Below are 27,691 nucleotides of genomic sequence, written 5' to 3' on the forward strand. Positions count from 1 at the left end.
CGGGGGTTGGGTGGTCAAGGGCACCTCCTCCTCCGTGGATGTAGGAGATCACTATTCAACCATTCCACCCCCACCTGGATGCCCACAGGTTTAGGTGAAGGTTAAGAGTTTAGAACTAAACATGATGCTACACGCACACGTGCGCACGCACATACACACACAGACACACCTACACACACCATTTTTATTTAATTTCTTTCTTTATTTGTATTTCATTTTCCTATGAATTACATTCTGTTCCCCTTTTTTATATACACATATCAAATCAAAGACATTTTATCCAATTAACCAATTACATATTTAATTTATTATTAAAATAAAAGAACTCCCCTTCCCTCCCTCTCACTGTCAAGCATACTGTATCAGAATATATAAAATAACGGTGGATTAACACTCCCAGCCCTGAGAAAACCCGTCCACTCTCACTGTATGTTCATCTTTTAATCTTCAGAACACATACAATATACGAGGTTCAAGTTCAAATTGTAAAAAATTCAACAGCATCTGATATCTGACGTGTTTGGTATAGTTTGGCTACTTAAATAGAAATTGATAACACAGAAGGAAGGGAAGAAACACACACGCACGCGCGCACACACACTCACAAAAACATACAAACACACACACATACTAAACACACACAGAGAGAGAGAGAGAGAGAGAGAGAAACACACACACATAAACAATATACTCCCACACACACACACACACAGGGGTGTGTTAACAGGAGTGTGTGACTCTCCTCTCCTGCAGGATTAGGAGGTCATGTGATCTGGCACAGGCACACTGAGGAGCCAGAATACACATAAAACCCAGGATAGAGGGGCTCAGTGAATGTGGAGTGGAACGTGTGCAGGTGGGTGAGTGTGTTAGAGGAGACGCTGTAGAAGGACAGAGTGCCTGCTGGCCAGTCCAGGTACACTCCTACTCTGCTGGAGCGGGAGGAGGGGGCAGGTATGGCAGTACTCTTATTATTGTGCTGGGCATAGTAACTGCTACCAGAGCACTGCAGTCTCCAGGACTTGGCATTACCTCCAAACACGCTGCTCGCCCCCTCCCCTTTCCTCTCCATGCTTTTATAGGCCACTGCTATATAAACCTCATGACCACTCCACTCAGCCTCCCAGTAGCAGCGTCCAAACTGACCCGTGCTGACTAGACTCTGACCCAGACTGCCACATCTCTCTGGGTGGTGTCCAGACAGACCATCTCTACACAGCACCTGAGCGTAGGAGTCAAATCTCTCTGGGTGGTCAGGACACAGCTGCTGCTGACTCCCCCATGTCACCTTTCTGTTCCCCTCAGAGAGAGAGAGATGTCTGTGTGCTGTGTTTGGGTCCAGTGTGAGCTCACAGGCATCTGCACACAAGAGGAGAGGAGAGAGAAGAGAACATCCTCATCAGAACATGGGGTAGGAAAGGACATGTTAACAACACACACACACATACACACACTGATTTGCTGATTATAGTGTGTGTGTGTGTGTATGTTTGGTGTGTGTATGTGTATGTGTTTGCTGTGTGTGTGTGTGTGTGTGTGTGTATGTGATGTGTGTGTCTTAGTGTGTGTGTGTATGTTTGATGTGTATGTGTGTGTGTGTATGCTGTGTGTGTGTGTTTGTGTTTGGTGCGTGTGTGTGTGTATGTGGAGTGTGTGTCTTAGTGTGTGTGTGTGTTTGCTGTGTGTGTGTCTGTGTGTGTGTTTGCGTGTGTGTCACTGTGTGTGTTTGTTGTGTCTCTGTGTGTGTGTGTTTGTTGTGTCTCTGTGTGTGTGTGTGTGTGTGTCTGTGTATGTGTGTGTGTGTGTGTGTGTGTGTCTGTGTGTCTGTGTGTGTGTGTCTGTATGTGTTAGGTGTGTGTGTGTGTGTCTGTCTGTTTGTATGTTTGGTGTGTGTGTGTGTGTGTGTGTTTGGTCTGTGTGTGTGTGTGTGTACACATGTTTGGTGTGTCTGTGTTTGTTAAGTGCGTTTGTGTCTGTGTGTGTTTGGTGCTTGTGTGTGTGTGTGTGTTTGGTGTGTGTGTTTGTGTGTGTTTGTGTGTCTGTGTGTGTTTGGTGTGTGTGTGTTTGTGTGGCTGTGTGTGTTTGTGTGGTTGTGTGTGTCTGTGTTTGTGTCTGTGCGTGTTTAGTGCGTGTGTATATGTGTTTGGTGTGTGTTTGTGTGTCTGTGTGTGTGTGTGTCTGAGACAAAGAGGTTGTGTGAACGTGTGTGTGAGACAAAGAAGTTGTATGAACGTGTGTGTTTGTGTTTGTTTGAGTGTGTGTGAGACAAAGAGGTTGTGTGAATGTATGTGTGCGTGTGTGTGAGACAAAGAAGTTGTGTGAACGTGTGTGTTTGTGTGTGTCTTTTACTTGCTGTGACTTATGTGTATTTACCTGCTTGCCAATGTACACACAACTTAATGCTTCCATGTAAATCATATAAATGTGTGGGTGGGGTTTGGGTGTGTCTACATGTATATCTCTGACTTTTATACAAACACACATACACATCCATAAACACACACACATACACACACATGTTCACATGCACGTACACACACACACACACACACACACAATGTAATGCATCATGTGTATGGCTTTTTTCAGGAAAAGTAAAATCACTCACATTTTCTCAGTCCAGGTTTAATCCTGCACTCTCCTCTATGGTCATACCTTTAGAAGGATGAGAGAAGAAAATACAGTTTTGACACAACACTGAGTTTAGTATGACGTGTTTATCATGAATTGAGACAGTAATATACTGCAGAGTCTCTATATCAAGCAGGATATTTCTCAAGCGCAGCTTCTATGTAAAGCAAAGTAAAAGTAAAATGACTTAGGGAGGGATTTAGTGTGTTAGTGTGTATTTATCCAAAGCACAGACTCAAATAGAACCCGTCCCGACTGATCGTCAGAGGGCAACACTGCCGTTACTTCTTATATTTCCTACACAAACACTCAAACTCAGATTTCTCCAGAAATATCAACTCCCTGAATAAATGCATAAATGCAAATAAATGAATAAAAGATACACACTTCAAGTTTTTCTACACCACAAACACACACACAAAAACAAAAAAACATGCTCTCTCTCTCTCACACTCACACACACACACACACTTCCAGACTTCCATTTTCTTATCAACACATCTCAACTCACTCACACAACTCTTATCATTATATCGGGGCAGCCGTGGCCTACTAGTTAGCGCTTCAGACTTGTAACCGGAGGGTTGCCGGTTCGAACCCTGAGCAGTACAGTGGGCATCGATTTCAAAGGACCACTTCATTCGCGCATTACGAGGCCGTGAAGCTGCGTGAAGCTTTAGTACCACTTTCAGCCACTGTGCGTCGCTCTGCCACTGTACATCGCTCTGCCTGCCGCCCCCCTTCTGAACAAGCAGGAGACTTGCCGAGAGTAATCCCAGCCTACGAATTCAATAACAAAATAAATCATGCATAATTAAACATTACTTCGATTTAGGCTACTTGGGTATGTCTTAAGGCTTGACTACACTGGTAACGAAAATCGAAATCGAAATTTGCTGTCTACATTAGTGTCAGTGTTGGGTTAACGCAACTACGCAAATCAAAACAGTGGTGTGATAATTGAGCCAGTAGAGATATTTGATTCGCTAGAGGGGGGTGGATTAACTTTAGATGCGCATAAGGTATAATGCGAATAAAGTTGATGGAAACGGTTTATTCGCATCTTGTGACGTAACCTTCAGAGAATCTCAGCAATCTCTGGCGCTTCCCTATAACATTAGGCAACTTGATGTGTTCTCTTGCTTGTTTCCATAGAATAAAACTGAATACACGCATCGGTGCACAGCTGTTTTGCTGACGCTAACGTTTTCGCCAACAACTCAACTGGCACACATCGCAAGTTTATACAACTAGTGCAGTGCCCGTTCAAACATGCCATTCCTGTAGAAAACCTGTTGCCCGATACATGCCCGGTATGCCTGCTTTAACAATAGGATGATAGGGAAAAACATAATTCCAGCTAAGCATTCAATAATGTATACTGAATATCATAATATATTAGCCTATAATTAATGTGCAGTAGCCTAAGAAGGATTTAGGCATGACTGCATGTGATTTCTACAGATCGGAATGGAATAACAAATGTTTTGAGTTAAGGCTATAGGCCTAGCTTATTGCATAACTTTCCTGATAGTGAAGACAAGCCATTTTGTGATCGTTTGACATTTGCAACGATGTGACTCAAAAGCAGTGTTTGGTAGCATAAGTGACGTTTCTCTGTCTGCCACTTGTTGTCTAGCTGTGTGGCACGTCTTCTGAAACGTTAAATTCGGGACCATTAGCCCATCGCTTGTTTCAATTTGGGACCTTGCAGTCGGAAATGTAGTTTGTTTATTCAAAGTCTCACGTCCAATGTAGCCTGGGCTATTCAAAGCATCAGTTTATTGAACATACTTTTCATGTAATTTTGAATAGAACTACATACCCGTGTTTGTTGGCCTGTTGTTGCAAAATCCGCGTAATCATTTTATGCAAGTAAACATACAGGAAGTCTTTATTGTTGAGATCAGAGATGATAATCAAATATCTTGCATTTTAACCGTGATTTGGTGCAGCCAAATCTCCGCTTATCCTCTCTCTGGTCCTGCGCGCAATTCTGAGAGGGTGGCTATGGTAGAGCGGAGAAAGCCAACGTGTGTTTCTTTTACCGATATATAACGATATATTTAGCTTTTCTTATCCAAACAATGTCAAACTATGCACTGCACTTACTCATGCCAGTAGCAAGACACTACTCATGCCAGTAGCAAGACACCTGCCAAGTTTGAAATCGAACGGACCAACGACACGCAGACAGACAGACAGACATTCCTGCAATTTATGGATAGATAGATGCGATGGCTTGTTTGTTGGGATAGGCATCCGACAACGAGTACTCGGGGCAACAGCCAGGTCTATCATTCGTCATAATTCTTCAAACCCTGACTTGTGAATCTAAAGGTCTCCACCCACTGTTGCTCAGTGAAGTAGAGCTATAATCGGCCTTTAAATTTAGGCCCGACAAGACCCGAGCCCCACAGAAATCAGCCCGAGCCCTGACCGAGCCCGAGACTGACAGCTTTTTAAAAGCCCGAACCAGTTTACAGCCCGACATTATTAAAATGTCCGCACGCACGCAGCTCTTTCGCCTTTTGTCAAGAATGAGTAACATTTGACATCATTTATTCATGACTAACGTAGCCTAGGCCACTTGGAAGTTGGAACAAAGAAATAAAATAGCCCAAGTCCTCTCAGCATTCTGAAGTTTGCGGGAACCCTCCCATACACAGCCCCGACATTAAACTCTATTGCAGATATCAATGCGTCTTTGTTCATGGGTTTGGCCTCACAGCAGAGGCTTAGACAACTATGACCCACGTTTTGGTTTCGTAATTTGCCCTACTTATTGACTGCAATCTAGTCAATTGACTGCTTGACAGGTTATTTTTTTTTTTTCTGTACAATAAACAAATACATCTGCTTTATGCCGCAGAATTATGCACTTGGCCAGCCTATAGAACGGGCACATTTTGGAGAGAATAGAGAATGTACGCACGCAAGAATCTGTAGGCTATTTGTGGCTGGTTACCAGCAAACAATGTTTAATGCATTAACAATGCAGGCTTGCCCAAAAAAAGGCCTGTGGTTTGCGCAGCCTACAGCAAGTAGGTCAGTGAGTTAGGAGTCCTCTAGACTTCTTTTAAGCTGTCTCAGAGGTGGAAAGTTGCGTTCGTTGGGGGCAGGGCCGAATTAACAAGGCCAAGCCTCACCAAATAGCCCGTTTGTTTACAACTAACATTACATTTAATTAAACTGCTTATGCTATGCCGAAATAGTTTCAACATTTTGAATATCAGTGTCGGGGGAATTATGAAATGCCTTATGGCTGAAAGCTGCTTGGGATCCCCCCCTGTCAAGCAATAACCATACAAAAAGTTAAAAACAGATGACATGATGCGCGTCACTGACATAATGCGCAATTAATATAGCCTGGATATTCCAATATATTCGAATACATGTGTTTATTTTAGAGGGGATATTCGAACATCATTTTTGAGCAATTTTGACAGCCCTAGTCCACTGTAGGCTACACCAATCGTCTATTAACACCTTCCACCTAACCCCGGTGAGTGGGGGTCGCTATAATGCGTGTGAAATAGCACCATTGAGTAGCCTATGCGAAATAGCCTTAAAATCGTTCCGGTGTTATGTGCCTTCTGGTTTCTCCACCTACTGGTTTCCTTGTGCGTGCATGCGCTGCAGCAGTTGTCAGACATTCACAAACAAGTTGTTTTAGGCGGTTTGAAGTCGCTTTTCATATACGCCATGAGCACTCGGCTACATTACAGCCACTCGGACAAAAGACATGTAAAAAAATATGTTTTGAAAACTAGCATTAAACTGGATTCGATCCCGCAAAAGCAACACACGCGTGACTCTCTCCATCCTGATTCCCTACTCTTTGAGCCAACTAATATGTTACGCGAATCAATTAACTATTGTAGGCTACCATTAATTAATAACGTAGGCAACACCCAGGTAACATGTTGTCCAGGCTATCTGAAACAAGGGGTTGCCTCTCATCTACAACAACTGGCTTGGGCTGCTACAGTCGTCAGTGCACTGTGCACAGTAGGCCTATGCTCTTTGTGGTTGATCAACTAAAAATAAAAGATGTATTTGATGATGACATTATTGTAGGCCTAGTAGACCTAAATTCTGAGAAATTAAATGGTACGAGAAACGGTCTACATAGCGCACAGTGTTGCGCAGTCTGCCCGAAATTTGCATCAATACAGTAAAGCATCAATACAGTAAAGTCAACAGTAAAGAAGTTGAAGACGCGAGTTAAAATAATAAAGACACCCCTTCAGGAAAAGCGATATAGGCTATGGGAAATATTGGGGAAAGTTCTTAAAGAATATGACAGTAGTACAAGTTATGGTCTGGCCTACTTCTTGCGAAGCCATTTAAAAGTATGACAGCCAAAACGGGCAGCCTGGAGGAATAAATCTACCGGTATGTAGGTTTAGCGCATGCATAAAAGTTACCTTAGTTCGTTCGTGTTTGTGACTTTAAACAGTGGATGTGCTTTAGTAAATGTGCTTTGTGCTTCATTCAGCATTATAAACCAGTTCTTACGCTAACGTTTTGACCAGCAATGTATCTCAGTCTTGCCTATACCTTGCCTCACCATTTCTGTTTTCGAAAGAAAGATGTATGTCCATGGCCTTCAAATCGTATCCTATAGTGTTCTAATCCTTGGTGGTTGCGTGCGTGCTTGCGCTCTTATTCTCATTCTCTCTCCTGCGCAAACATTATGTCCTGCATGCCTACTGCGTGTAGTTCTACTGCATAAAGTTTCGCAAATAAATTAGTTTGTTTTACAGAAATGGCCTACTGTCACACTGCATGCAGGCTATAACCAAAAGCACACATTTTGTAAATAAGCGGGTCGTATCGCTGGTCGGGTATGATTTTGTCCTAATTAATATGAGTTGCGGTCGGGTTGATTAAAATATCGGGCAACCGCAGGCCGCTTGTGACCAAACCCCCGCAACACTGCACCAGACCGCGATGTCTTCAAGGGTTGAATGAAGGGAGTTTGCAAAAAATATTGTATTTTTCAAGTCAATAAACATTCTTAATTTTCGAATGTATTTGTCAGGGAACATCTGACATCTTACCATAGGCCTGGTAGTCGCTCAGACAAGGAGTTATAAGATAAAGGCAATACCATTTGTGTCACCTAATGCAGTTCAGTGAATTAGCAAGATACCATCAGAAGCCAAAAACCATAAAGCACCTGCGCGCGCGCTCTCTCCCCTGCGCATGAAGCTGTCTGCGTGTTGTAGGCTAGATTTGCGTGAGTTCTTTCTATCTGCTTTACTTTTGTGAGTTGCGACCACCTAGGCTATGTTATAGACGTTGTATGAGGTACCAGTGTTTAGCTGTGTCACAAAACAATAAGCTTTGTCAGACTTACTTATTACTTTTAAAATGATATTCAGGGCTATATACATTTTAAACATTCGGGGCTGAAGACCCGACAAGCCTTGCGTTAATTCTTCAGATGGGAAGTGCAGGAATTTTCATACGAGAGACGCTCTCATTGGTGGTTAGTATAGGGAATTGACAGCAACATATCCAATCACATTATGAGAGATGCTGAATTTAACATAAACTGCGATGTTTGATTTTAAATTAATATAAATTTAGCCGGGACTGTAAGCTGGCACACGTGGGTGCTCGATGTTTTCAGTGGGTGCCCGAGAGACGGAGCACCCACGGTATCGGCGCCTATGACAAGCGTATCTCGCGGTTGCATCCATTACAAACAAACATGCAATGTGAACGTCTGGGATTGGGAAGAGCACTAAATGCTCTGAATAAGCACGAAGTCAAACATTTAAATGAAACACTTTAATAATCAAAAAAATAAACCGCTAATGAAGTAAACTTGTGACCATCAAAATTCGTTTATCGCCTGTAACTCCGTGATAACAGGACGTAACAGGAAGGCATTTGGCTGAGCAATGGAGGTTAATACGCTCTATATTTTGTCCAAAAGATGTCTGTCTATCATCGTTGCACTCGGAGAAAACCAGAATGTTTAATTTGTCCTGCGTTTCTTCTACAGCTGCAAACGGGATTCACTCGCAGTTAACCAAATATTTCTTTATTAGGGCAGGGCAGGCATATTTCTGGCTATTAAATTATTTCTAAACCAGTCTGCTAAAGTCTGTAGTGAAGTCTGTGTAGGGTTTTCCAGGCTCCATTTCTTTTTACGAGACACCCTACTCACTTGAGCCATCTACCGGTTGTTTGGGTTGTTGCAGCGTCTCACTGGGAAAATACAAATTAAAGTCGCGTGACACCGCGTGATCCCACGCGCGGACCGCAAGTGAAGCTGGCCAAGTCGAAGCACTGCCCACTGTAGGAACTCAAAAGAGTATATACAGTACACTTATACTTAATTGTTGCAGCAGACGCTACTCGAACGAAATGCTTCAGTTACGCGCCTGGTGTAGCTCAGCCCTTACGGCATGTAAGTGGTCTTTATTGCCCCCTGTGCTGTGGACATTATTAATGTATTTAAATGATTTATGTATCTCTTTATTACCTACTAATTGTTCAAAGCTTGGTTCTCCTTCACCCATCAGTGGGTCACTGTGCAAGCTGTGCCTAATCATCTTCTGTAGCCTAGGCAGACATGGTTGCCCATCTTGTGTTATGAATTCTAAAACTTGCTCTAAATAAAGTGCAAACTGTTCACAAGCCTCATGAGTTTGTAAGTGGGGGATTGCCTTTTACCTGCAGTACTTAAAGGGCCACAACATCCCCAGTTTAATATGTGGGAGGGAATCATCTAGAAATGTGACAGAATATCCAGTCTCCACACAGAAAGCTCTCCAACCCAGGACACAGATGGATGAACAGCTCCACTAGAAATCAACTAAGATGTTATACAGCTCACCTCAACGTCTCTAGTTTACAGCTGGGATCATTCAGTCTGTCTGTGAGCTCTCTGACACCTGAGTCTCCTGGGTGATTGTAGAGGAGATCCAGCTGTTTCAGGTAGGAGGCGTTTGATTTGAGGGCAGAGGACAAGAGAGAACAGCCCTCATGTGTGATGAGACAACCAGACAGTCTGAAACAAGAGATGCTCTTCAGTTTGACTGAAAATCCTTAAAATGTCACCATTTAACATGTCACCATTAAGTGCAGACCATTGTCACCATTAAGTGCAGATCATTATTAACAATATTCACAGATGTACAATTTGATATTACACACAGGCACACTGGCGTTTTTTACTATATGGTGGGTAAAATAGTATATTACATAACATTCCTAATTACTGACCTCAGTGTCTCCAGTTTGCATTGTGGATCTCTTAGTCCCACACAGAGTAGCTCCACTCCTTCATCCTGCAGGTCATTGTCACTCATGTCCAGTTCTCTCAAGTGGGAAGGTGTCCTTTGCAGCACGGATGCCATCATTTCACAGCTTGCTTTAGAGAGGTGGCACAGATTGAGCCTGTTTCAAATGAGAGTAGAAGGTCAGTCTTTGAACACTGGACATTTTCAGGCCATCCTTCAGCACCATGAGGTCACTGTATCTCATGAGCATGGACACAGGCACAGCACTCACATTATGTACACAGCAGGGACATGGACTGGAGAAACACTACATTACACTCTCTGCAGCCATGCAAACAACTTGTTGTTGTTTTTGTTGTGGTGGTGGTCTTGTAGTGTCATGTGGGCAGCAGGAGTTATTCATGTTCCTAGGGGTTAACTTAACTAAAGGCAAATAATTCCTGACTAGTCTAAATGTATCTAATTAACTTATCTTTTCCACTATTCTGAAATGCTTGCATCAAGGTCAAGGTGACTTTATTAGGTCTCCCAAGGGAGACATTTGTTTTGGGTAAGGGGTAATAAGGGAATGTTGCAGTTCTGGGGTAAGCTGCCACAGCCACAAAAACCAAACAAGCCCACCAGAGGCTTTTTTTCCTTCGGCAGTTGAGGAAATCTGGGGTGGACTGTAAGGGAATGTTGCAGTTCTGCCGAGTCACCATCGAGAGTGTCCTCACCTTTTCTGTTACTGTCTGGTATGGCAACTCTACTGTCCAGCAGAGGTTGCAGCTGGACAGGAGAGTCAATACACGGCCTCAAAGATCATTGGCTGCAAACTCTCCCCCATTTGTGAGATCTACAAGGCCTGTATCCACCGGAAAGGCCTAAAGATCCTTCAAGATGAGACTCACCCTGCCAACTCCCTTTTCACCACCCTCCTGTCTGGGAGAAGGTTGAGAGCTTTTAAGGCCAAAACCTCCCGCTTTCTCAACAGCACATACTGCAGAGCCATTAAATGTCTAAGCAGCTCTCCATCCCTAAACCACTACCTCATGAAAAAAGGTTCTCCTAACGAGCCTGTATAATTTGCACATCTCTTTACACTGTTTTTACAATACTCTTCTATATGTTTTATGCTACTCATACTAGTATTATTGATCTATTGATTGTAAAGCTTGTGGATTTGCACTCTGCATCCCTATACACCATGTCACTTTAACCTGACATCTGTCACTCTAGCCTCCTGGACTGTCATCCAGGTATGTTGGGAGCAGTGTGCCCTGTTTATCTGCCTGTGTCAAGGGTGATCCTGTGTGGGACACCGTATATGTATTTATATGCTCTATGTCTTTTTTGTGTCTTTGGTGATGTCCGGTCATGAGCACACTGAAACAAATCCCTAGCAACTTGCACTGAGTTGTATGGCAATAAAGTATTGAATCTTGACTCTCAATACACAACACATCACAGGACATAGCACATAAGTTATACATAGAGTAAATACAAATATGAAATACAAAAAGGACACACATTCACAGCCATCCGTCATGCCATACATGACACTCACATCGTCTTAAAAGCCCAATAAATCGTCCATAAATAGCACTCTCTCCCACCCAGTCCCATTAAGCACAGTCCCAAAGAAGACACTCACTCTCTCCCACCCAGTCCCATTAAGCACAGTCCCAAAGTAGACACTCACTCTCTCCCACCCAGTCCCATTAAGCACAGTCCCAAAGTAGACACTCACTCTCTCCCACCCAGTCCCGTTAAGCACAGTCCCAAAGTAGACACTCACTCTCTCCCACCCAGTCCCATTAAGCAGTCCCAAAGTAGACACTCACTCTCTCCCACCCAGTCCCATTAAGCACAGTCCCAAAGTAGACACTCACTCTCTCTCTCTGTACTCTCCAGTCACACACAGCACATCCATACCCCACAGCCTCAGCACATCTCCACTCAGTTCAGCCCCCATACACAGCCCCCTACTCAGCACTTAGTATTGATTTTGGGCCTTCCTACTGTTCTGCCCACGTTGCCCAGTAACCAGTTTGACTGACAGGGGGACAGAGGAATGTTTGTAGTGATTGTGCTAAACAGAAAGGGACCCTGTACCTCCTTCCTGTGTTCATGAGCTCATATTCTTGGTACAGCACATGGGAGGGGTCAGATAGAATTCGGTCAGCCTGCTGTAGAGTGGAGCTCAAAGATGTCTTGGAGAGTGAGGGGAGCAGGGACTCCATCATTTGTCCAGCTGTTTTGACCAGATTATGTAGTTGGGCCTTGAACTTAACTGTAAGATTTCCAAACCAGCTGGTGATGCCATAGCCCAAGATGGACTCTATGGTGGCTCTATAAAAATGAACATGATGCTCTCACAAATCCCAAACACTCTCAGTCTCCACAGGAAATGGAGACGCTGGAGGATTTTTGTCCAAACATTTGCCACATGTGTGTGCCAGTTAAGATCTTTATCAAAGTGGCCCCCTAGATATTTGTAAGATGTTACCTGTCTGATGTTGTTGCCATGTACGGACATTTTAAATAAACAGTTTCATGTGGAATGAATGAACGAATGAATGAATGAATGAAATGTTTGGTGCAGTTTTCAGTATATGTGCACCCATCCGTTTCTACACACACTAACAATACACAGCGTGGGGAATGAACAATGAGTACATGTAATAATGAAGGACAGGAGTGAAGTTATCAGCATGAGTGAGTTCAAACGGTATGCAGATGAAAGCTCATAGCGGCCGCCATTAGGACGCGCCTATGAGCTGCCACATCACAGTGAGAATCTATAGAGAGCTGAAAGAGTGGATGCCAGGCTGTTGGGAGTTCCTCTACAAATGTTTTAATAAGAAAAGCAGACATGCCAGCTGGCCCTGTTGCCTTGTTAAAGCATGTAGTTTTAAGTACTCACCTCTGGATTTATTGTTATTCTGTTAATATCAACGTGACAATTTACTTGATCTAAAACTGCATCCTGCAGGTCAAAGCTGGGAAGGTGTCCCTTGCAGCACTGATGCCATCATTTCACAGCTTGTTTTCAAAAGCTGGCACTGACTCAGTCTGTTTTAACAGAGACTGCAGCTCATGATTTATTCCAAAGATTTACAGACAGGCAGCCAACAGTGCCACAATATATGTGCACACAAACCTTAGAGATGTCAGTTTACAGTGAGGGCTACTGAGTCCTGCAGAGAGAAGCTGAACTCCAGAATCCTTCAGGTCATTGACACTCAGGTCCAGTTCCTTTAGGGAGATGGAGGACTGCAAAGCAGAGGCTACAGCCTTACAGGATTCCTCTGTTAGCTTACAACCAGCAAGTCTGCATAGAGTGAGAGGGCAAGAGACAGATGTCAGAAAACAGAATGGTGGCATGAATACATTCATATTCTTATCATTATTATAAACATTATTCATAGAGATAGAATAGAGGACAATGACAAAAATAAAAGTTTCTGCTTGTAAGGATGGAGTTGTGCTGTAAATTAGTTTTCATCACAGAATACGCCTCCTGCAGCAATTACAGACTTTGTAGCCTGACAGCATCTTCTCGAAATGGGTCATGTTGAATTTGTAGCAATGTGCTGTGTCACCCCAGGTAAAAAAAAAAATATTAAAAGTATACTTTTTGAAAGTGTACTAAGTACCATTTTTACTTTTTTCGTCAAATCCAAGTGTAATTAAGTGTATTGAATTATGTATTAAGTGCAACTTAATACCAACTTGACTATACTTTGAGTGTAATTAGTGTGCTAAAATGGAACAACTTTTTTCAAACTTTAAGTTTTCTTAAGTACATTATACAAAAAGATATTTTATGAGCATTCGAAACACAGTCGCAGTACAATTTTGTAACATCCCAAGTGTATTGGAAATGTACTTAAAAGGCATTACAATATAACTAATAATAGTGTAGTAGTGTATTTTGAATACACTCTTATCATCCTCATTTCTATTCATTTGGCATGCTTCTGTAATATTTTAAATTAACTTCAAATGTACTTCCTGACTACAATAAGTGCCTTGAAAGTTTGCAGTTATGTTAATAAAAGTATAGTCTTAAGATACTTTAAGCATTATAAAGGCATGCAATTTAAGTATAATATTAGTATGCTTTAAAATTATACTATTAGTACTCTCCTACCTATTCTGTTACATGACAAATTACACTTTGATTATGAGAAAAACATTTTATTGACATGAATGAAAACAAAACATAATATTCATCCATAACAAAAGTAAAACATTTTTCTGAAAGTTATGGATCTCTTGAGCATATCTTTTCAAGTTGGATGTGGTAACGCGATAAAACATGCATTTTGCCGTATTATATTATTTCACATGCATAGATTTTTTGAGTGGCTGTTTGGAGCGCTGGTCAGATTCCTCCTCGCTCGCAGCATTTTTTTTCCATGCTTGGGGAGCAGTTTCCTCTGAGTGCGCACACGCAGAGAGAATTTGCGCGCACACATTTAATATCTACGTGTGTGAAATAATATATAATATAATACACCCGAATGCATGTTTCATCGCGCAAGTGCTTTTTGCCACTATTGTGTCGCGATACTCTACAGCCTCATTGGTAGACCATCAATTCAAAATGCAGATTTCATGAAAAACAAAAGTTGTTTACCCCCTAGGTGAGAGAATTTGCCCTCTAAGCTTGAAATTGTTTACTGGACACCCAGCCTACAGCCAACAACTTAACAGTCTAACATGGCTAAATGTGTAATGCATGATCATTTATTGCTTATTTGTTTGCAAAGTCTTCTGGCCCAGAAAGAAAACCATGGTGGTTACGGATCATGGCTGAGGAGGAAAGGTACAGCTGGTAGAGTTGTGCAGTGAGTGAACTTCCCTCCCAATACTAAATTGTGGTGGCAAAAGCTGTGGTAGCTAGCTTCCTTACTAGCACACTAGTCCAAGATGCATAAAGTTTTCGGTGGCAACCCGGGGCTGGACAGCAGTCAAATGCATTGACCTTGGTATTAGAGAATTTGTCTCTGTTGTCTGTGAACAGAAAGAAGATGGAAAACATTTTACAAGATAAACAATATTTTACACAGAAATCCATTGGCAATGATGAGATTAATACAGATTATCTGTACCTATTTGACATTTACTTTTTATGGGTCAAATAGGTATTGACACCATCTGTTTGCCATCCTGGTATGGGTAGACCTGGCCAGGTAGTCTTTCCTTAAAGCGTTGTGCACCTTGGCACCGATATGAGTGCAACCACCCTGTTTTATGCATTTGATTACCTTAGATTCCTTTGTTTCCAATACAACCGTATTATCGTTTTCGGGTCAAATGGCATTTTAAAAGGGAGTCATAGGGGCACTAGCCTACTATTTTGATGCATGAATCAAAATCATCATGTATCAAAATAGTTCTGCCCCTACGACTCCCATTCAAAATGGCATTTGACCCAGAAACAACAATACAGTCAAGCTTAATGGTGGCGCTTCTGACTTAATTATGCTTTCAAACGAAAGTTTGACTCAGGTACATTCACAAAAAGACCCTAGGTTGCATTTTGGCTTGAGTTATGCTTTAAGAGTAATGGGATAAGGTCCTGGATGAAGAATATTTACCTTTACTGCTGATTATTTGAGGCATTCAGACATCTCGGTTTCAAAACTGTCCAGGAACACCTGTAAAAACATAGTTAGGCTACAGAAGTTAAAACTAGGTAAATTACAAACACTACCATGAAATGAACTTGAATGCTCTGTCAAACACAAATAATTAAAAAAAAACTAAATCTATCGCATAAACCAAGGCATAATATCAATCATGTAGCCTAAGCTTCATAGCACTAACTCAGTAGAACACCAGGTTTAATCCCCCCTCTAATATCAATGGTGGAAAAAAACGTTCTACTTCATAAAATGCATGTAATTTGTACTGTAGACTCATTTTAAAAGATGTCTCCACGATTAAAGAAAAAAAACAGCTACAATGTCATTAGCATGCCTAATGAATGTGAAGTGTGACTAGCTATCCTCCTTTCTGTGAGTTAACTTAGCCTACACCACACATAATATTAAAGAACATTGGTGAACTTTAGGCAAACGTTGCTTAATAAAGAACACACTTTCTTCCATCATAGTTTGTCTAACGTTAGTGCTAGCCAACGCTTGTCAATAATCCCACAAACACAAAGCAGGCTAATGTAGTTTTCTTCTTGATAGGGATCTGGTCGACGTAGATGACGTTAACGTTAGCTAAATTAGCTAACGTGATCTGGCATTGCTAGCTTGTACTAGCAAGGATAAAAACAAACTCTTGAAAGATTGCTAAGCCATCAATTTAACTTCTCCAAAGGCTACCGAAGGTCATAAAGAGTAAGCTACATCAGAATCATTTAACAATATGCTTTGGGACTCACCTGATACGAATAACTTGGCACTTTAGATCCAACTGGCTTCAGTCCTTGTTATCTCATATGACGAGTCCTTCTGGCTCTGTAGGACCAACGTCTCTGGCATGACTAGAATTTATGGTATCTTTAATTTGGACGAACCTGTAACCTTATACGGACCGTAAACGTATGCATTTTCTGGTCTCTACAGTCCATCTGTCTTGCAAATAAAGTTACAAGCATAGACTGTATGAAATAACGTTAATGTTTGCTCACACCACGTTTTGCTTGAAAGCTGCACAGATCCGCCCACTCCATTTCAAATTCAAACAGCCATGTTATTGGTCAACTGGACTGCCTATACATTTAACTGTTTCCCGTTTACCAACAAAACTAGATGCGCGCGCAGCCGCGAGGCAGAAGACTTGGTGGCCGTCCACAACGTTATAAACTTAACCTAAATAGTCGGCTGCTGTAAGCTACAATCGGATTTTTTTGTATACCCCTGTTGTCTCAATGATAATAACATCTCATTTCAGACTATATTTCAAAGTTTGACGTTCATTTGGATTATTAATATAACATCGTATTTTGTCATTTTTGGCGAAGACATGCATTCCGTTAGGGATATTGAACATATTTAACATTCTCTAGCCATCGTGATTTCGAATTTGTGCAGTTTTCAGCACAAAAACTCATTTTATTCTTTTGCTCTTTTGCATTGCTCTATGCTGTTCTGTGGTGCTTTCTGCCTCTTGGTTGCGCACGCATGTTTTCGTGACGTTCCATAGAAATCCATGTATAAATTTAACAAAATGCCACATTCATCCTCTCACAACCTCTACTACATCACAAACGTATAGGCTACTACCTTACTAAGATACAAAATCAACAAAAGAAAAAATATTATTTGATGACCAAAACTGATAGATCGTATGTCTCTACAGTAGGCTAGGTTATTGCACATTGCCATCCATGCGGCTGACATATCAGGCCTAAAAGCTACACACATTAGTAGAGGTGAGATGACTATGAAACTATACAAACAATGTATTAGGCCTACCAAAAAAATATACTTTCCATAAGTACACTATATTACAACTCTAAGTATTAGCAATTTAATACACTTAAACTAAATAAACTTCTTTACAATTTAAAATACACTAACAACAAAGTACACTTTTAAAAACTACATTACAAAAACACTTTGAATATTGCACAATAAGTATATTTAATTTTAGTACACTAAAGTTGAACTTAATACTATGACTATGAAACTATACAAAAAATGTATTAGGCCTACCAAAAAATATACTTTCCATAAATACACTATATTACAACTCTAAGTATTAGCAATTTAATACTCTTAAACTAAATAAACTCCTTTACCATTTAAAATACACTAACAACAAAGTACACTTTTAAAAAGTACATTACAAAAACACTTTGAATATTGCACAATAAGTATATTTAATTTTAGTACACTGAAGTTGAACTTAATAACATCTACTTTGCAGTACACTTTCTAAAAGTACACATTAAACATACTTTACATAAAGTACAAAACGTGTAAGCATACTTGCTTTATACTTCATGTACTTTAATCATATTTCTAACACACTAAAGTATACTACTTTTTTACCTGGGACTGCCTAGTTTTATGATTCATATTATAGATGTAATATCACCTTCAGATAAACTGTGTAAAATGAAATAATACAGCTTAGGTCTTGTAAAGCTTCCCTGCAAATGGACTCCCACTAATTATCCCAACCTCAGTGTCCCAGCTCCCTGTGTGGATGTAGTGTAACTGTGTGTAGCTCTATACGTGGATGGTCACACTAGCAGGGAGCAGTGAACTGATCTGGGGTCAACTCCCCATCATCAACCCAGGCACAACAATCAGAGCAAATGTTTCTCAAAACTCGTCTATGCCCAAAGTTTGAATGTGTAGATAAGACCTCTGTGAACCCTTTCAGAGTTTTCCTGACCTCAGTTTCTCCAGGTGGCAGTTTGGGTTTCTAAAACCAGAGAGCAGCTTCTTTTCTGATGTTTGCAGATCACAGCCACTCATGTCCAACTCACTCAGTTGAGAAATATATGACTGCAGAACTGAGACCACAACCTTAGAGGAGCTGTGTTTGAGTCTACAGCTGATGAGTCTACAGTGAGAGAGGAAACACTATAAGCTACATGTCTTTAGGCCTGTCGCGATATTCAATAAATCAATTAATCGCATGATAATTAAAATTAGCTCGATAATTTTTCTGGCCGCGATAAATGCCATTTGCATGCTTGTTTGTTTTCCTCGTCTCTCTCTCTCCCTCTCTCTCTCGGGTCCTTAGAGTAACGATGAGTGAACCCTCATGTCAATCACTTATCAGTCGCATGGTGTGTGGGGAGGCAGGACTACTGGCGTAGCCTACCACAGAGTGCAGCTAAAGAGCCGCGTGAGAAGTATCCGGTAGGCACTAGGCAGAGAGAAAGCTAGTTGCGAGTTCGAGACAAAAAAGATGGAATTGGTTTCTAAGCCTAACACGACAGCTGCAGTGTGGGAGCATTTCGGATTTAAACCGAATGCCCGTGGTGAACCACTGCACGTGTGCGAGTCGGTGTGTCGCATTTGTTGGAAAACAGTCGCAATTAAAAGCGGCAACACAACAAACATGCATATGCATCTAAAACACAATCATCCGCTGCAGTTTTCCCAGTTGGGGAAAAAAAAACACAACAAGTGGGCCGTCTTCCTCTTCCCGAGGAAAATTCTCAGAACGACAATATTATCGCTTATCGCAATAATTTCTGAGACAATTTATCATCCAGTAAAATTTGTTATCGTGACAGGCCTACATGTCTTATACACTCCTTACATTCCCAAACATGAAATGCCGATGAAGATGGACAGTTTTTAAATCCAACAGCATGCCCCAGTCTGTGTGCACTGTGCAAAATACATACCTCACTTTACAGTCTTGATTCAGTGGTTGATGGAGCAGTTCTCCTCCACAGTCCTGAAGCTCACTGTCACTGATGTCCAGCTCTCTTAGGTGGGAGTTTGCCCACTGAAGAGTCAAGGCCAGAAATCGTCCTTTTAGTTTACAGCCAACAAGTCTGTAAGAACATAAACCATGTCACATAAAATCACAAATAGTGGAATCAGGAAGGAAATATCAATAGTCCAAAAACTAATGTTGTTAGTGTCTAGTTAATACACTCTACAGTTAACAGTGCTCTATATGGGACACATCAGCAGGGAGTATTATACTAACAGACAGGTCTGGGACCAGTTCCTCTCACATCAAAATTGACAATAAAAGCCCAGTGCTTCTCAAACTCATATCTTGAGTCAAGCATCCAAGAACAGTGGCAGTCCTCAAATCTACTGTATGTCCAAAGTGTGGAGTTGGTGCAGGTCCAGAAAGAAAGCACTCTGCATTATAAGAGACTCCTCTCACCCATCACATGTACTGTTTATTATCTTGCTGTCTGGCAGGAGATATTGCTTCAGAAACACAACAGTCAGAAGCTGCCAAAAGCTTCTTCCCACAGGCCAGATACGATTGTAAAAGTCTTTGTAACTGGCACACAAGTTGTATACGTAGGTACCGATTTAAAACCATTCAGTGTATTAATTTATTATGCTCATTATTCTGTATATTTCACATCATCTGAACTCAAGCACTTGATTGTACTTTATTAGTGTTGCACTTGTCTTTTCTTAATAACTGCTTTTTAAAACTGTTTCGTTTTACTTTATCTTTTAACTAATTGTAAATGCACACTGGTCCTGAGAAACATTTCCGCTCCACTGTAGATGTTTAACAAATATGGCTGAAATGACAAATAAACTTAATCTTGAACTTGACTGTGTAGATAAGACCTCTGTGAACTCTGTGTCTTTCAGATTATTACTAACCTCAGTTTCTCCAGTTGGCATTTTGAGTTTCTAAGACCAGAGAGCTGTTTTTCTTCTGATGTTTGCAGATCACAGCCACTCATGTCCAACTCACTCAGTTGAGAAATATATGACTGCAGAACTGAGACCACAACCTCAGAGGATCTGTCTTTGAGTTTACAGCTGATGAGTCTACAGTGAGAGAGGAAAACATTATAAGCAACATGTCCTACACACTCCTTACATTTCCAAACATGAAATGCCAATGAAGATGGACAGTTTTTAGATCCAACAGCATGCCCCAGTCTGTGTGCACTGTGCAAAATACATACCTCACTTTACAGTCTTGATTCAGTGATTGATGGAGCAGTTCTCCTTCACAGTCCTGAACCTCACTCTTACTGATGTCCAGCTCTCTTAGGTGGGAGTTTCCCCACTGAAGAATCAAGGCCAGAAATCTCCCTCTTAGTTTACAGCCAACAAGTCTGTAAAACATAGAGATTCAACAGTGAACCACAAATAGTGAAATCAGATGATGTTATTGTCTACATTTTTTGTTAACATAGACTGATGACTACTGCATATTATTCTGACTGTAGAGCTGAGGCCATGATCGTCCAGGACTGTTAGTTTACACCCAGCAAGTCTACGAATGGGGCAGTAAAAGAGTAGCACTGTATATGGGTCCCAACACCATTACGCAGCTAACATCTGTTAAAGTGTAACTCCGGAGTGAAAACAACCTAGGGTCTATTTAAGGTTAACAAGGTAGTGTGAAAGTAGCAGGAGTATCTAAAGCATATACAGCTTTCCTGTGAGTTTATGACCAGCAGGTTGGTGTCCTTTCTATGTCTCACTGTGTCCTTTCCCCCAGGTAAAAAAAAAAATATTAAAAGTATACTTTTTGAAAGTGTACTAAGTACCATTTGTACTTTTTTTGTCAAATCCAAGTGTAATTAAGTGTATTGAATTATGTATTAAGTGCAACTTAATACCAACTTGACTATACTTTGAGTGTAATTAGTGTGCTAAAATGGAACAACTTTTTTCAAACTTTAAGTTTTCTTTAAGTTTTCTTAAGTACATTATACAAAAAGATATTTTATGAGCATTCGAAACACAGTCGCAGTACAATTTTGTAACATCCCAAGTGTATTGGAAATGTACTTAAAAGGCATTACAATATAACTAATAATAGTGTAGTAGTGTATTTTGAATACACTCTTATCATCCTCATTTCTATTCATTTGGCATGCTTCTGTAATATTTTAAATTAACTTCAAATGTACTTCCTGACTACAACAAGTGCCTTGAAAGTTTGCAGTTATGTTAATAAAAGTATAGTCTTAAGATACTTTAAGCATTATAAAGGCATGCAATTTAAGTATAATATTAGTATGCTTTAAAATTATACTATTAGTACTCTCCTACCTATTCTGTTACATGACAAATTACACTTTGATTATGAGAAAAACATTTTATTGACATGAATGAAAACAAAACATAATATTCATCCATAACAAAAGTAAAACATTTTTCTGAAAGTTATGGATCTCTTGAGCATATCTTTTCAAGTTGGATGTGGTAACACGATAAAACATGCATTTGGCCGTATTATATTATTTCACATGCATAGATTTTTTGAGTGGCTGTTTGGAGCGCTGGTCAGATTCCTCCTCGCTCGCAGCATTTTTTTTCCATGCTTGGGGAGCAGTTTCCTCTGAGTGTGCACACGCAGAGAGAATTTGCGCGCACACATTTAATATCTACGTGTGTGAAATAATATATAATATAATACACCCGAATGCATGTTTCATCGCGCAAGTGCTTTTTGCCACTATTGTGTCGCGATACTCTACAGCCTCATTGGTAGACCATCAATTCAAAATGCAGATTTCATGAAAAACAAAAGTTGTTTACCCCCTAGGTGAGAGAATTTGCCCTCTAAGCTTGAAATTGTTTACTGGACACCCAGCCTACAGCCAACAACTTAACAGTCTAACATGGCTAAATGTGTAATGCATGATCATTTATTGCTTATTTGTTTGCAAAGTCTTCTGGCCCAGAAAGAAAACCATGGTGGTTACGGATCATGGCTGAGGAGGAAAGGTACAGTTGGTAGAGTTGTGCAGTGAGTGAACTTCCCTCCCAATACTGAGATGTGGTGGCAAAAGCTGTGGTAGCTAGCTTCCTTACTAGCACACTAGTCCAAGATGCATAAAGTTTTCGGTGGCAACCCGGGGCTGGACAGCAGTCAAATGCATTGACCTTGGTATTAGAGAATTTGTCTCTGTTGTCTGTGAACAGAAAGAAGATGGAAAACATTTTACAAGATAAACAATATTTTACACAGAAATCCATTGGCAATGATGAGATTAATACAGATTATCTGTACCTATTTGACATTTACTTTTTATGGGTCAAATAGGTATTGACACCATCTGTTTGCCATCCTGGTATGGGTAGACCTGGCCAGGTAGTCTTTCCTTAAAGCGTTGTGCACCTTGGCACCGATATGAGTGCAACCACTCTGTTTTATGCATTTGATTACCTTAGATTCCTTTGTTTCCAATACAACCGTATTATCGTTTTCGGGTCAAATGGCATTTTAAAAGGGAGTCGTAGGGGCACTAGCCTACTATTTTGATGCATGAATCAAAATCATGTATCAAAATAGTTCTGCCCCTACGACTCCCATTCAAAATGGCATTTGACCCAGAAACAACAATACAGTCAAGCTTAATGGTGGCGCTTCTGACTTAATTATGCTTTCAAACGAAAGTTTGACTCAGGTACATTCACAAAAAGACCCTAGGTTGCATTTTGGCTTGAGTTATGCTTTAAGAGTAATGGGATAAGGTCCTGGATAAAGAATATTTACCTTTACTGCTGATTATTTGAGGCATTCAGACATCTCGGTTTCAAAACTGTCCAGGAACACCTGTAAAAACATAGTTAGGCTACAGAAGTTAAAACTAGGTAAATTACAAACACTACCATGAAATGAACTTGAATGCTCTGTCAAACACAAATAATTAAAAAAAACTAAATCTATCGCATAAACCAAGGCATAATATCAATCATGTAGCCTAAGCTTCATAGCACTAACTCAGTAGAACACCAGGTTTAATCCCCCCTCTAATATCAATGGTGGAAAAAAACGTTCTACTTCATAAAATGCATGTAATTTGTACTGTAGACTCATTTTAAAAGATGTCTCCACGATTAAAGAAAAAAACAGCTACAATGTCATTAGCATGCCTAATGAATGTGAAGTGTGAAGTGTGACTAGCTATCCTCCTTTCTGTGAGTTAACTTAGCCTACACCACACATAATATTCACCCGCTTCGAACGTTATCACTTTCTTCCATCATAGTTTGTCTAACGTTAGTGCTAGCCAACGCTTGTCAATAATCCCACAAACACAAAGCAGGCTAATGTAGTTTTCTTCTTGATAGGGATCTGGTCGACGTAGATGACGTTAACGTTAGCTAAATTAGCTAACGTGATCTGGCATTGCTAGCTTGTACTAGCAAGGATAAAAACAAACTCTTGAAAGATTGCTAAGCCATCAATTTAACTTCTCCAAAGGCTACCGAAGGTCATAAAGAGTAAGCTACATCAGAATCATTTAACAATATGCTTTGGGACTCACCTGATACGAATAACTTGGCACTTTAGATCCAACTGGCTTCAGTCCTTGTTATCTCATATGACGGTTGGACTTTTATATTGAGCCAAGTGAAATGTGAAATGTAGAAGTGAAAATTGTTTTATTGATAGATTCGTGTTTTAGCATTTTCACTTCATACGGTTACAAAACTGAAATCAAGCACAAAAGTATTGTTTATAGCAAAATTGATATCAGCCTAAAAATAAATATATTCTCTTACTCCTTATCTTAATTTGATTACATAAGGCCAATCATTTTTAGTGAATATCAAGTGACTGCAAACCTTGTATATGCTAGGCCTACTTCAAAAACTTAAACGGAGCTGGTTAAAATAAACATGTCAAAACAGCACTCAGAACAACCAAAAACAACCAATAACAACCAAACGGGAACGTTGTGTGAAGGTACTGTGCAACCACAGGAGAACGTTTTGGTTGGTTGGTTCCCTTAACGTTTAGGAACGTTAAGGAACCCTTAGGTAACGTTCCCTAACCGTTAGTTTTTGGTTTGGTTCGAACTACCCTTTAGGGAACCATACACTAACGTTCCCGAACGTTCCCTTAACGTTTTGTGTTAGTGGGGATGCTTTGGGACTCACCTGATACGAATAACTTGGCACTTTAGATCCAACTGGCTTCAGTCCTTGTTATCTCATATGACGAGTCCTTCTGGCTCTGTAGGACCAACGTCTCTGGCATGACTAGAATTTATGGTATCTTTAATTTGGACGAACCTGTAACCTTATACGGACCGTAAACGTATGCATTTTCTGGTCTCTACAGTCCATCTGTCTTGCAAATAAAGTTACAAGCATAGACTGTATGAAATAATGTTAATGTTTGCTCACACCACGTTTTGCTTGAAAGCTGCACAGATCCGCCCACTCCATTTCAAATTCAAACAGCCATGTTATTGGTCAACTGGACTGCCTATACATTTAACTGTTTCCCGTTTACCAACAAAACTAGATGCGCGCGCAGCCGCGAGGCAGAAGACTCTTGGTGGCCGTCCACAACGTTATAAACTTAACCTAAATAGTCGGCTGCTGTAAGCTACAATCGGATTTTTTTGTATACCCCTGTTGTCTCAATGATAATAACATCTCATTTCAGACTATATTTCAAAGTTTGACGTTCATTTGGATTATTAACCCTTAGAACCCTAAGCTGTTTTTAGGGCATTTTCACTACCTTTATTCATAAGGATTTATTCTGGTCATTGTAAGTGCCACACACATATATTATATATTGTTTTTTTCAGGAGAGTCTAGGCTATTCAGATCTGCCATCATTTCATGTATTAATACTAGCATTGATTTTATTTTTATTTTTAAATAATTAAAATATAAAAAGTGTATTATAAAAATTCTTATATTTCGACATGTATCTCACCACAGCAAGCTCACAGCTCTACATGCATTTCATGTGTGTGTAGGGCAGACTGTCCTGAATCGGGCAATATAATTGCCATGTTGGAGGGATACTCTGGGGCTGAGCAATTTACAGAAATATTTGCTGTGTGATTTACGGAAATAAATGCCATTTTTTATTTAGTGATGAAAAATGACCTTTCTGCCTCCATATCTGTGACACGAACTGATCTGACCTGACTTGACCCGAGGTTGCGTGTTAGCCTGCGTGCCTGTGTGTATGCAGTCATAATAATTCTCAACTTTTTACTGCATTGCCATGAACAAAGTAAAGGCAAAAAAGGTGTTTATTTGTTGAACAAATTGGGATGCAATGTGAGCCTTGATTTGGATGCCATGCAGGAATTTGCTAGGATCTCAAAACCGGAATATGAACATGCTTTGCCATAGAGAAACACATGATAGCATTGGATTATAAACATGCTTTGCCACAAGAACAGACAAAAACGTGGGGTAAGTCCAGCTATATGAAGTTATTATTTTGCTGTCACTTTGTCTGTTTCATAACCCAGAAGGATGTACTTGGTATCAAATGATAGCTCCGAGTCTCCTCTTTCATCTGACATGCGTGGCATATCTATGCGATCACGGGTCCGCGAGTAATTCAAACGAGAGTAATGAGTGTGCAGCGTTGGTTTGTGTACATGACAGTTATTATTTTGCAGTCACTTCGCCTGGTTTTATAAGCCAGAAGGGTCGATAAACATGGTACCAATGGATAGCCCTGTGCCTCCTCTTTCATCTGATATGCTTGCCATATCGATGCGATCACGGGTTCGCGAGTAATTCAAACTAAAGTAATGTGTGTGCAGGTGAACGCAGAGAAGTATAGACTGTAAATATGATGCAATTTGATTTAATTTCATGATTTTCATACTTGATCGTACAGACAAGTGTGTAGTCTCGTTGGAAAGCCCCACTTCTGCTCTGTCGTGCAATAAAGGTTTCATCTCACTGCGACGAACCGTTCCGGAGTAATGTAACAGAGAAGAAAGGGTGTGTTTTTTGACGCACTTTGCGTCAATCGGGTTCTAAGGGTTAATATAACATCGTATTTTGTCATTTTTGGCGAAGACATGCATTCCGTTAGGGATATTGAACATATTTAACATTCTCTAGCCATCGTGATTTCGAATTGGTGCAGTTTTCAGCACAAAAACTCATTTTATTCTTTTGCTCTTTTGCATTGCTCTATGCTGTTCTGTGGTGCTTTCTGCCTCTTGGTTGCGCACGCATGTTTTCGTGACGTTCCATAGAAATCCATGTATAAATTTAACAAAATGCCACATTCATCCTCTCACAACCTCTACTACATCACAAACGTATAGGCTACTACCTTACTAAGATACAAAATCAACAAAAGAAAAAATATTATTTGATGACCAAAACTGATAGATCGTATGTCTCTACAGTAGGCTAGGTTATTGCACATTGCCATCCATGCGGCTGACATATCAGGCCTAAAAGCTACACACATTAGTAGAGGTGAGATGACTATGAAACTATACAAACAATGAATTAGGCCTACCAAAAAAATATACTTTCCATAAGTACACTATATTACAACTCTAAGTATTAGCAATTTAATACACTTAAACTAAATAAACTTCTTTACAATTTAAAATACACTAACAACAAAGTACACTTTTAAAAACTACATTACAAAAACACTTTGAATATTGCACAATAAGTATATTTAATTTTAGTACACTAAAGTTGAACTTAATACTATGACTATGAAACTATACAAAAAATGTATTAGGCCTACCAAAAAATATACTTTCCATAAATACACTATATTACAACTCTAAGTATTAGCAATTTAATACTCTTAAACTAAATAAACTCCTTTACCATTTAAAATACACTAACAACAAAGTACACTTTTAAAAAGTACATTACAAAAACACTTTGAATATTGCACAATAAGTATATTTAATTTTAGTACACTGAAGTTGAACTTAATAACATCTACTTTGCAGTACACTTTCTAAAAGTACACATTAAACATACTTTACATAAAGTACAAAACGTGTAAGCATACTTGCTTTATACTTCATGTACTTTAATCATATTTCTAACACACTAAAGTATACTACTTTTTTACCTGGGCCATTACAGACGTAGGCATGTATGATCCTCGCTTAAACTGGTAACTTTGCTGTCCTCCGTTAGCAGGCTTCATGTTCAGTGTCTGTTTTCTGTTCTTTCCAGGTAGAGGGGCACTTTCCCTCTACGTTGGTTGCATAGTGTGGGTCGTGCTACTGTCTTATTTTATTTTGGTTTAAATGTGTGTCGTTCTTATTCGAGTACAGTCCACATCTGCTTGTTTCTTTTTGTGGGCATTATATCAGTGTCTACGTCTGCCTGTCCTCTTGATTTCCATCTGTCTGTGTTTTTGGTTGGCTTGGTGTTGCGGCGTTTATACATCTGCCTGCATGC

At 40.2% G+C, this 27,691-nt stretch overlaps 1 protein-coding gene and 2 long non-coding RNA genes across 3 annotated transcripts in view; all 3 read right to left on the reverse strand.

The window, feature by feature from the left end:
- Positions 1–231: 231 nt before the first annotated feature.
- Positions 232–27,691, reverse strand: part of LOC143127112 (NACHT, LRR and PYD domains-containing protein 12-like) — a 53,157-nt gene continuing 25,697 nt past the window's right edge. Inside the window, exons 8-16 of the mRNA XM_076288420.1 lie at positions 20,479–20,631; positions 20,168–20,338; positions 19,210–19,362; positions 18,243–18,413; positions 13,036–13,206; positions 9,877–10,050; positions 9,488–9,661; positions 2,609–2,655; positions 232–1,359 (exon numbers count right to left, since the gene is read on the reverse strand). Coding sequence (XP_076144535.1) covers positions 764–1,359; positions 2,609–2,655; positions 9,488–9,661; positions 9,877–10,050; positions 13,036–13,206; positions 18,243–18,413; positions 19,210–19,362; positions 20,168–20,338; positions 20,479–20,631 — 1,810 coding nt within the window. The 3' untranslated portion in view covers positions 232–763. The remainder of the gene's footprint in view (positions 1,360–2,608; positions 2,656–9,487; positions 9,662–9,876; positions 10,051–13,035; positions 13,207–18,242; positions 18,414–19,209; positions 19,363–20,167; positions 20,339–20,478; positions 20,632–27,691) is intronic.
- Positions 14,786–16,618, reverse strand: LOC143127185 (uncharacterized). Its single transcript, XR_012987534.1, has 3 exons — positions 16,279–16,618; positions 15,482–15,541; positions 14,786–14,894 (listed from the first exon to the last, which is right to left on the reverse strand). It is a non-coding gene; the product is annotated as an uncharacterized LOC143127185 (long non-coding RNA).
- LOC143127190 (uncharacterized) lies at positions 21,604–23,869 on the reverse strand. The gene is made up of 3 exons (XR_012987541.1): positions 23,803–23,869; positions 23,028–23,087; positions 21,604–22,443 (listed from the first exon to the last, which is right to left on the reverse strand). It is a non-coding gene; the product is annotated as an uncharacterized LOC143127190 (long non-coding RNA).

This window comes from Alosa pseudoharengus, unplaced genomic scaffold (assembly GCF_046254945.1).
Source record: "Alosa pseudoharengus isolate Yale_2024_CS ecotype anadromous, Long Island Sound unplaced genomic scaffold, YU_APseudo_1.1 YU_APseudo_1.1_scf_1, whole genome shotgun sequence".
NCBI classification, from domain to species: domain Eukaryota; kingdom Metazoa; phylum Chordata; class Actinopteri; order Clupeiformes; family Clupeidae; genus Alosa; species Alosa pseudoharengus.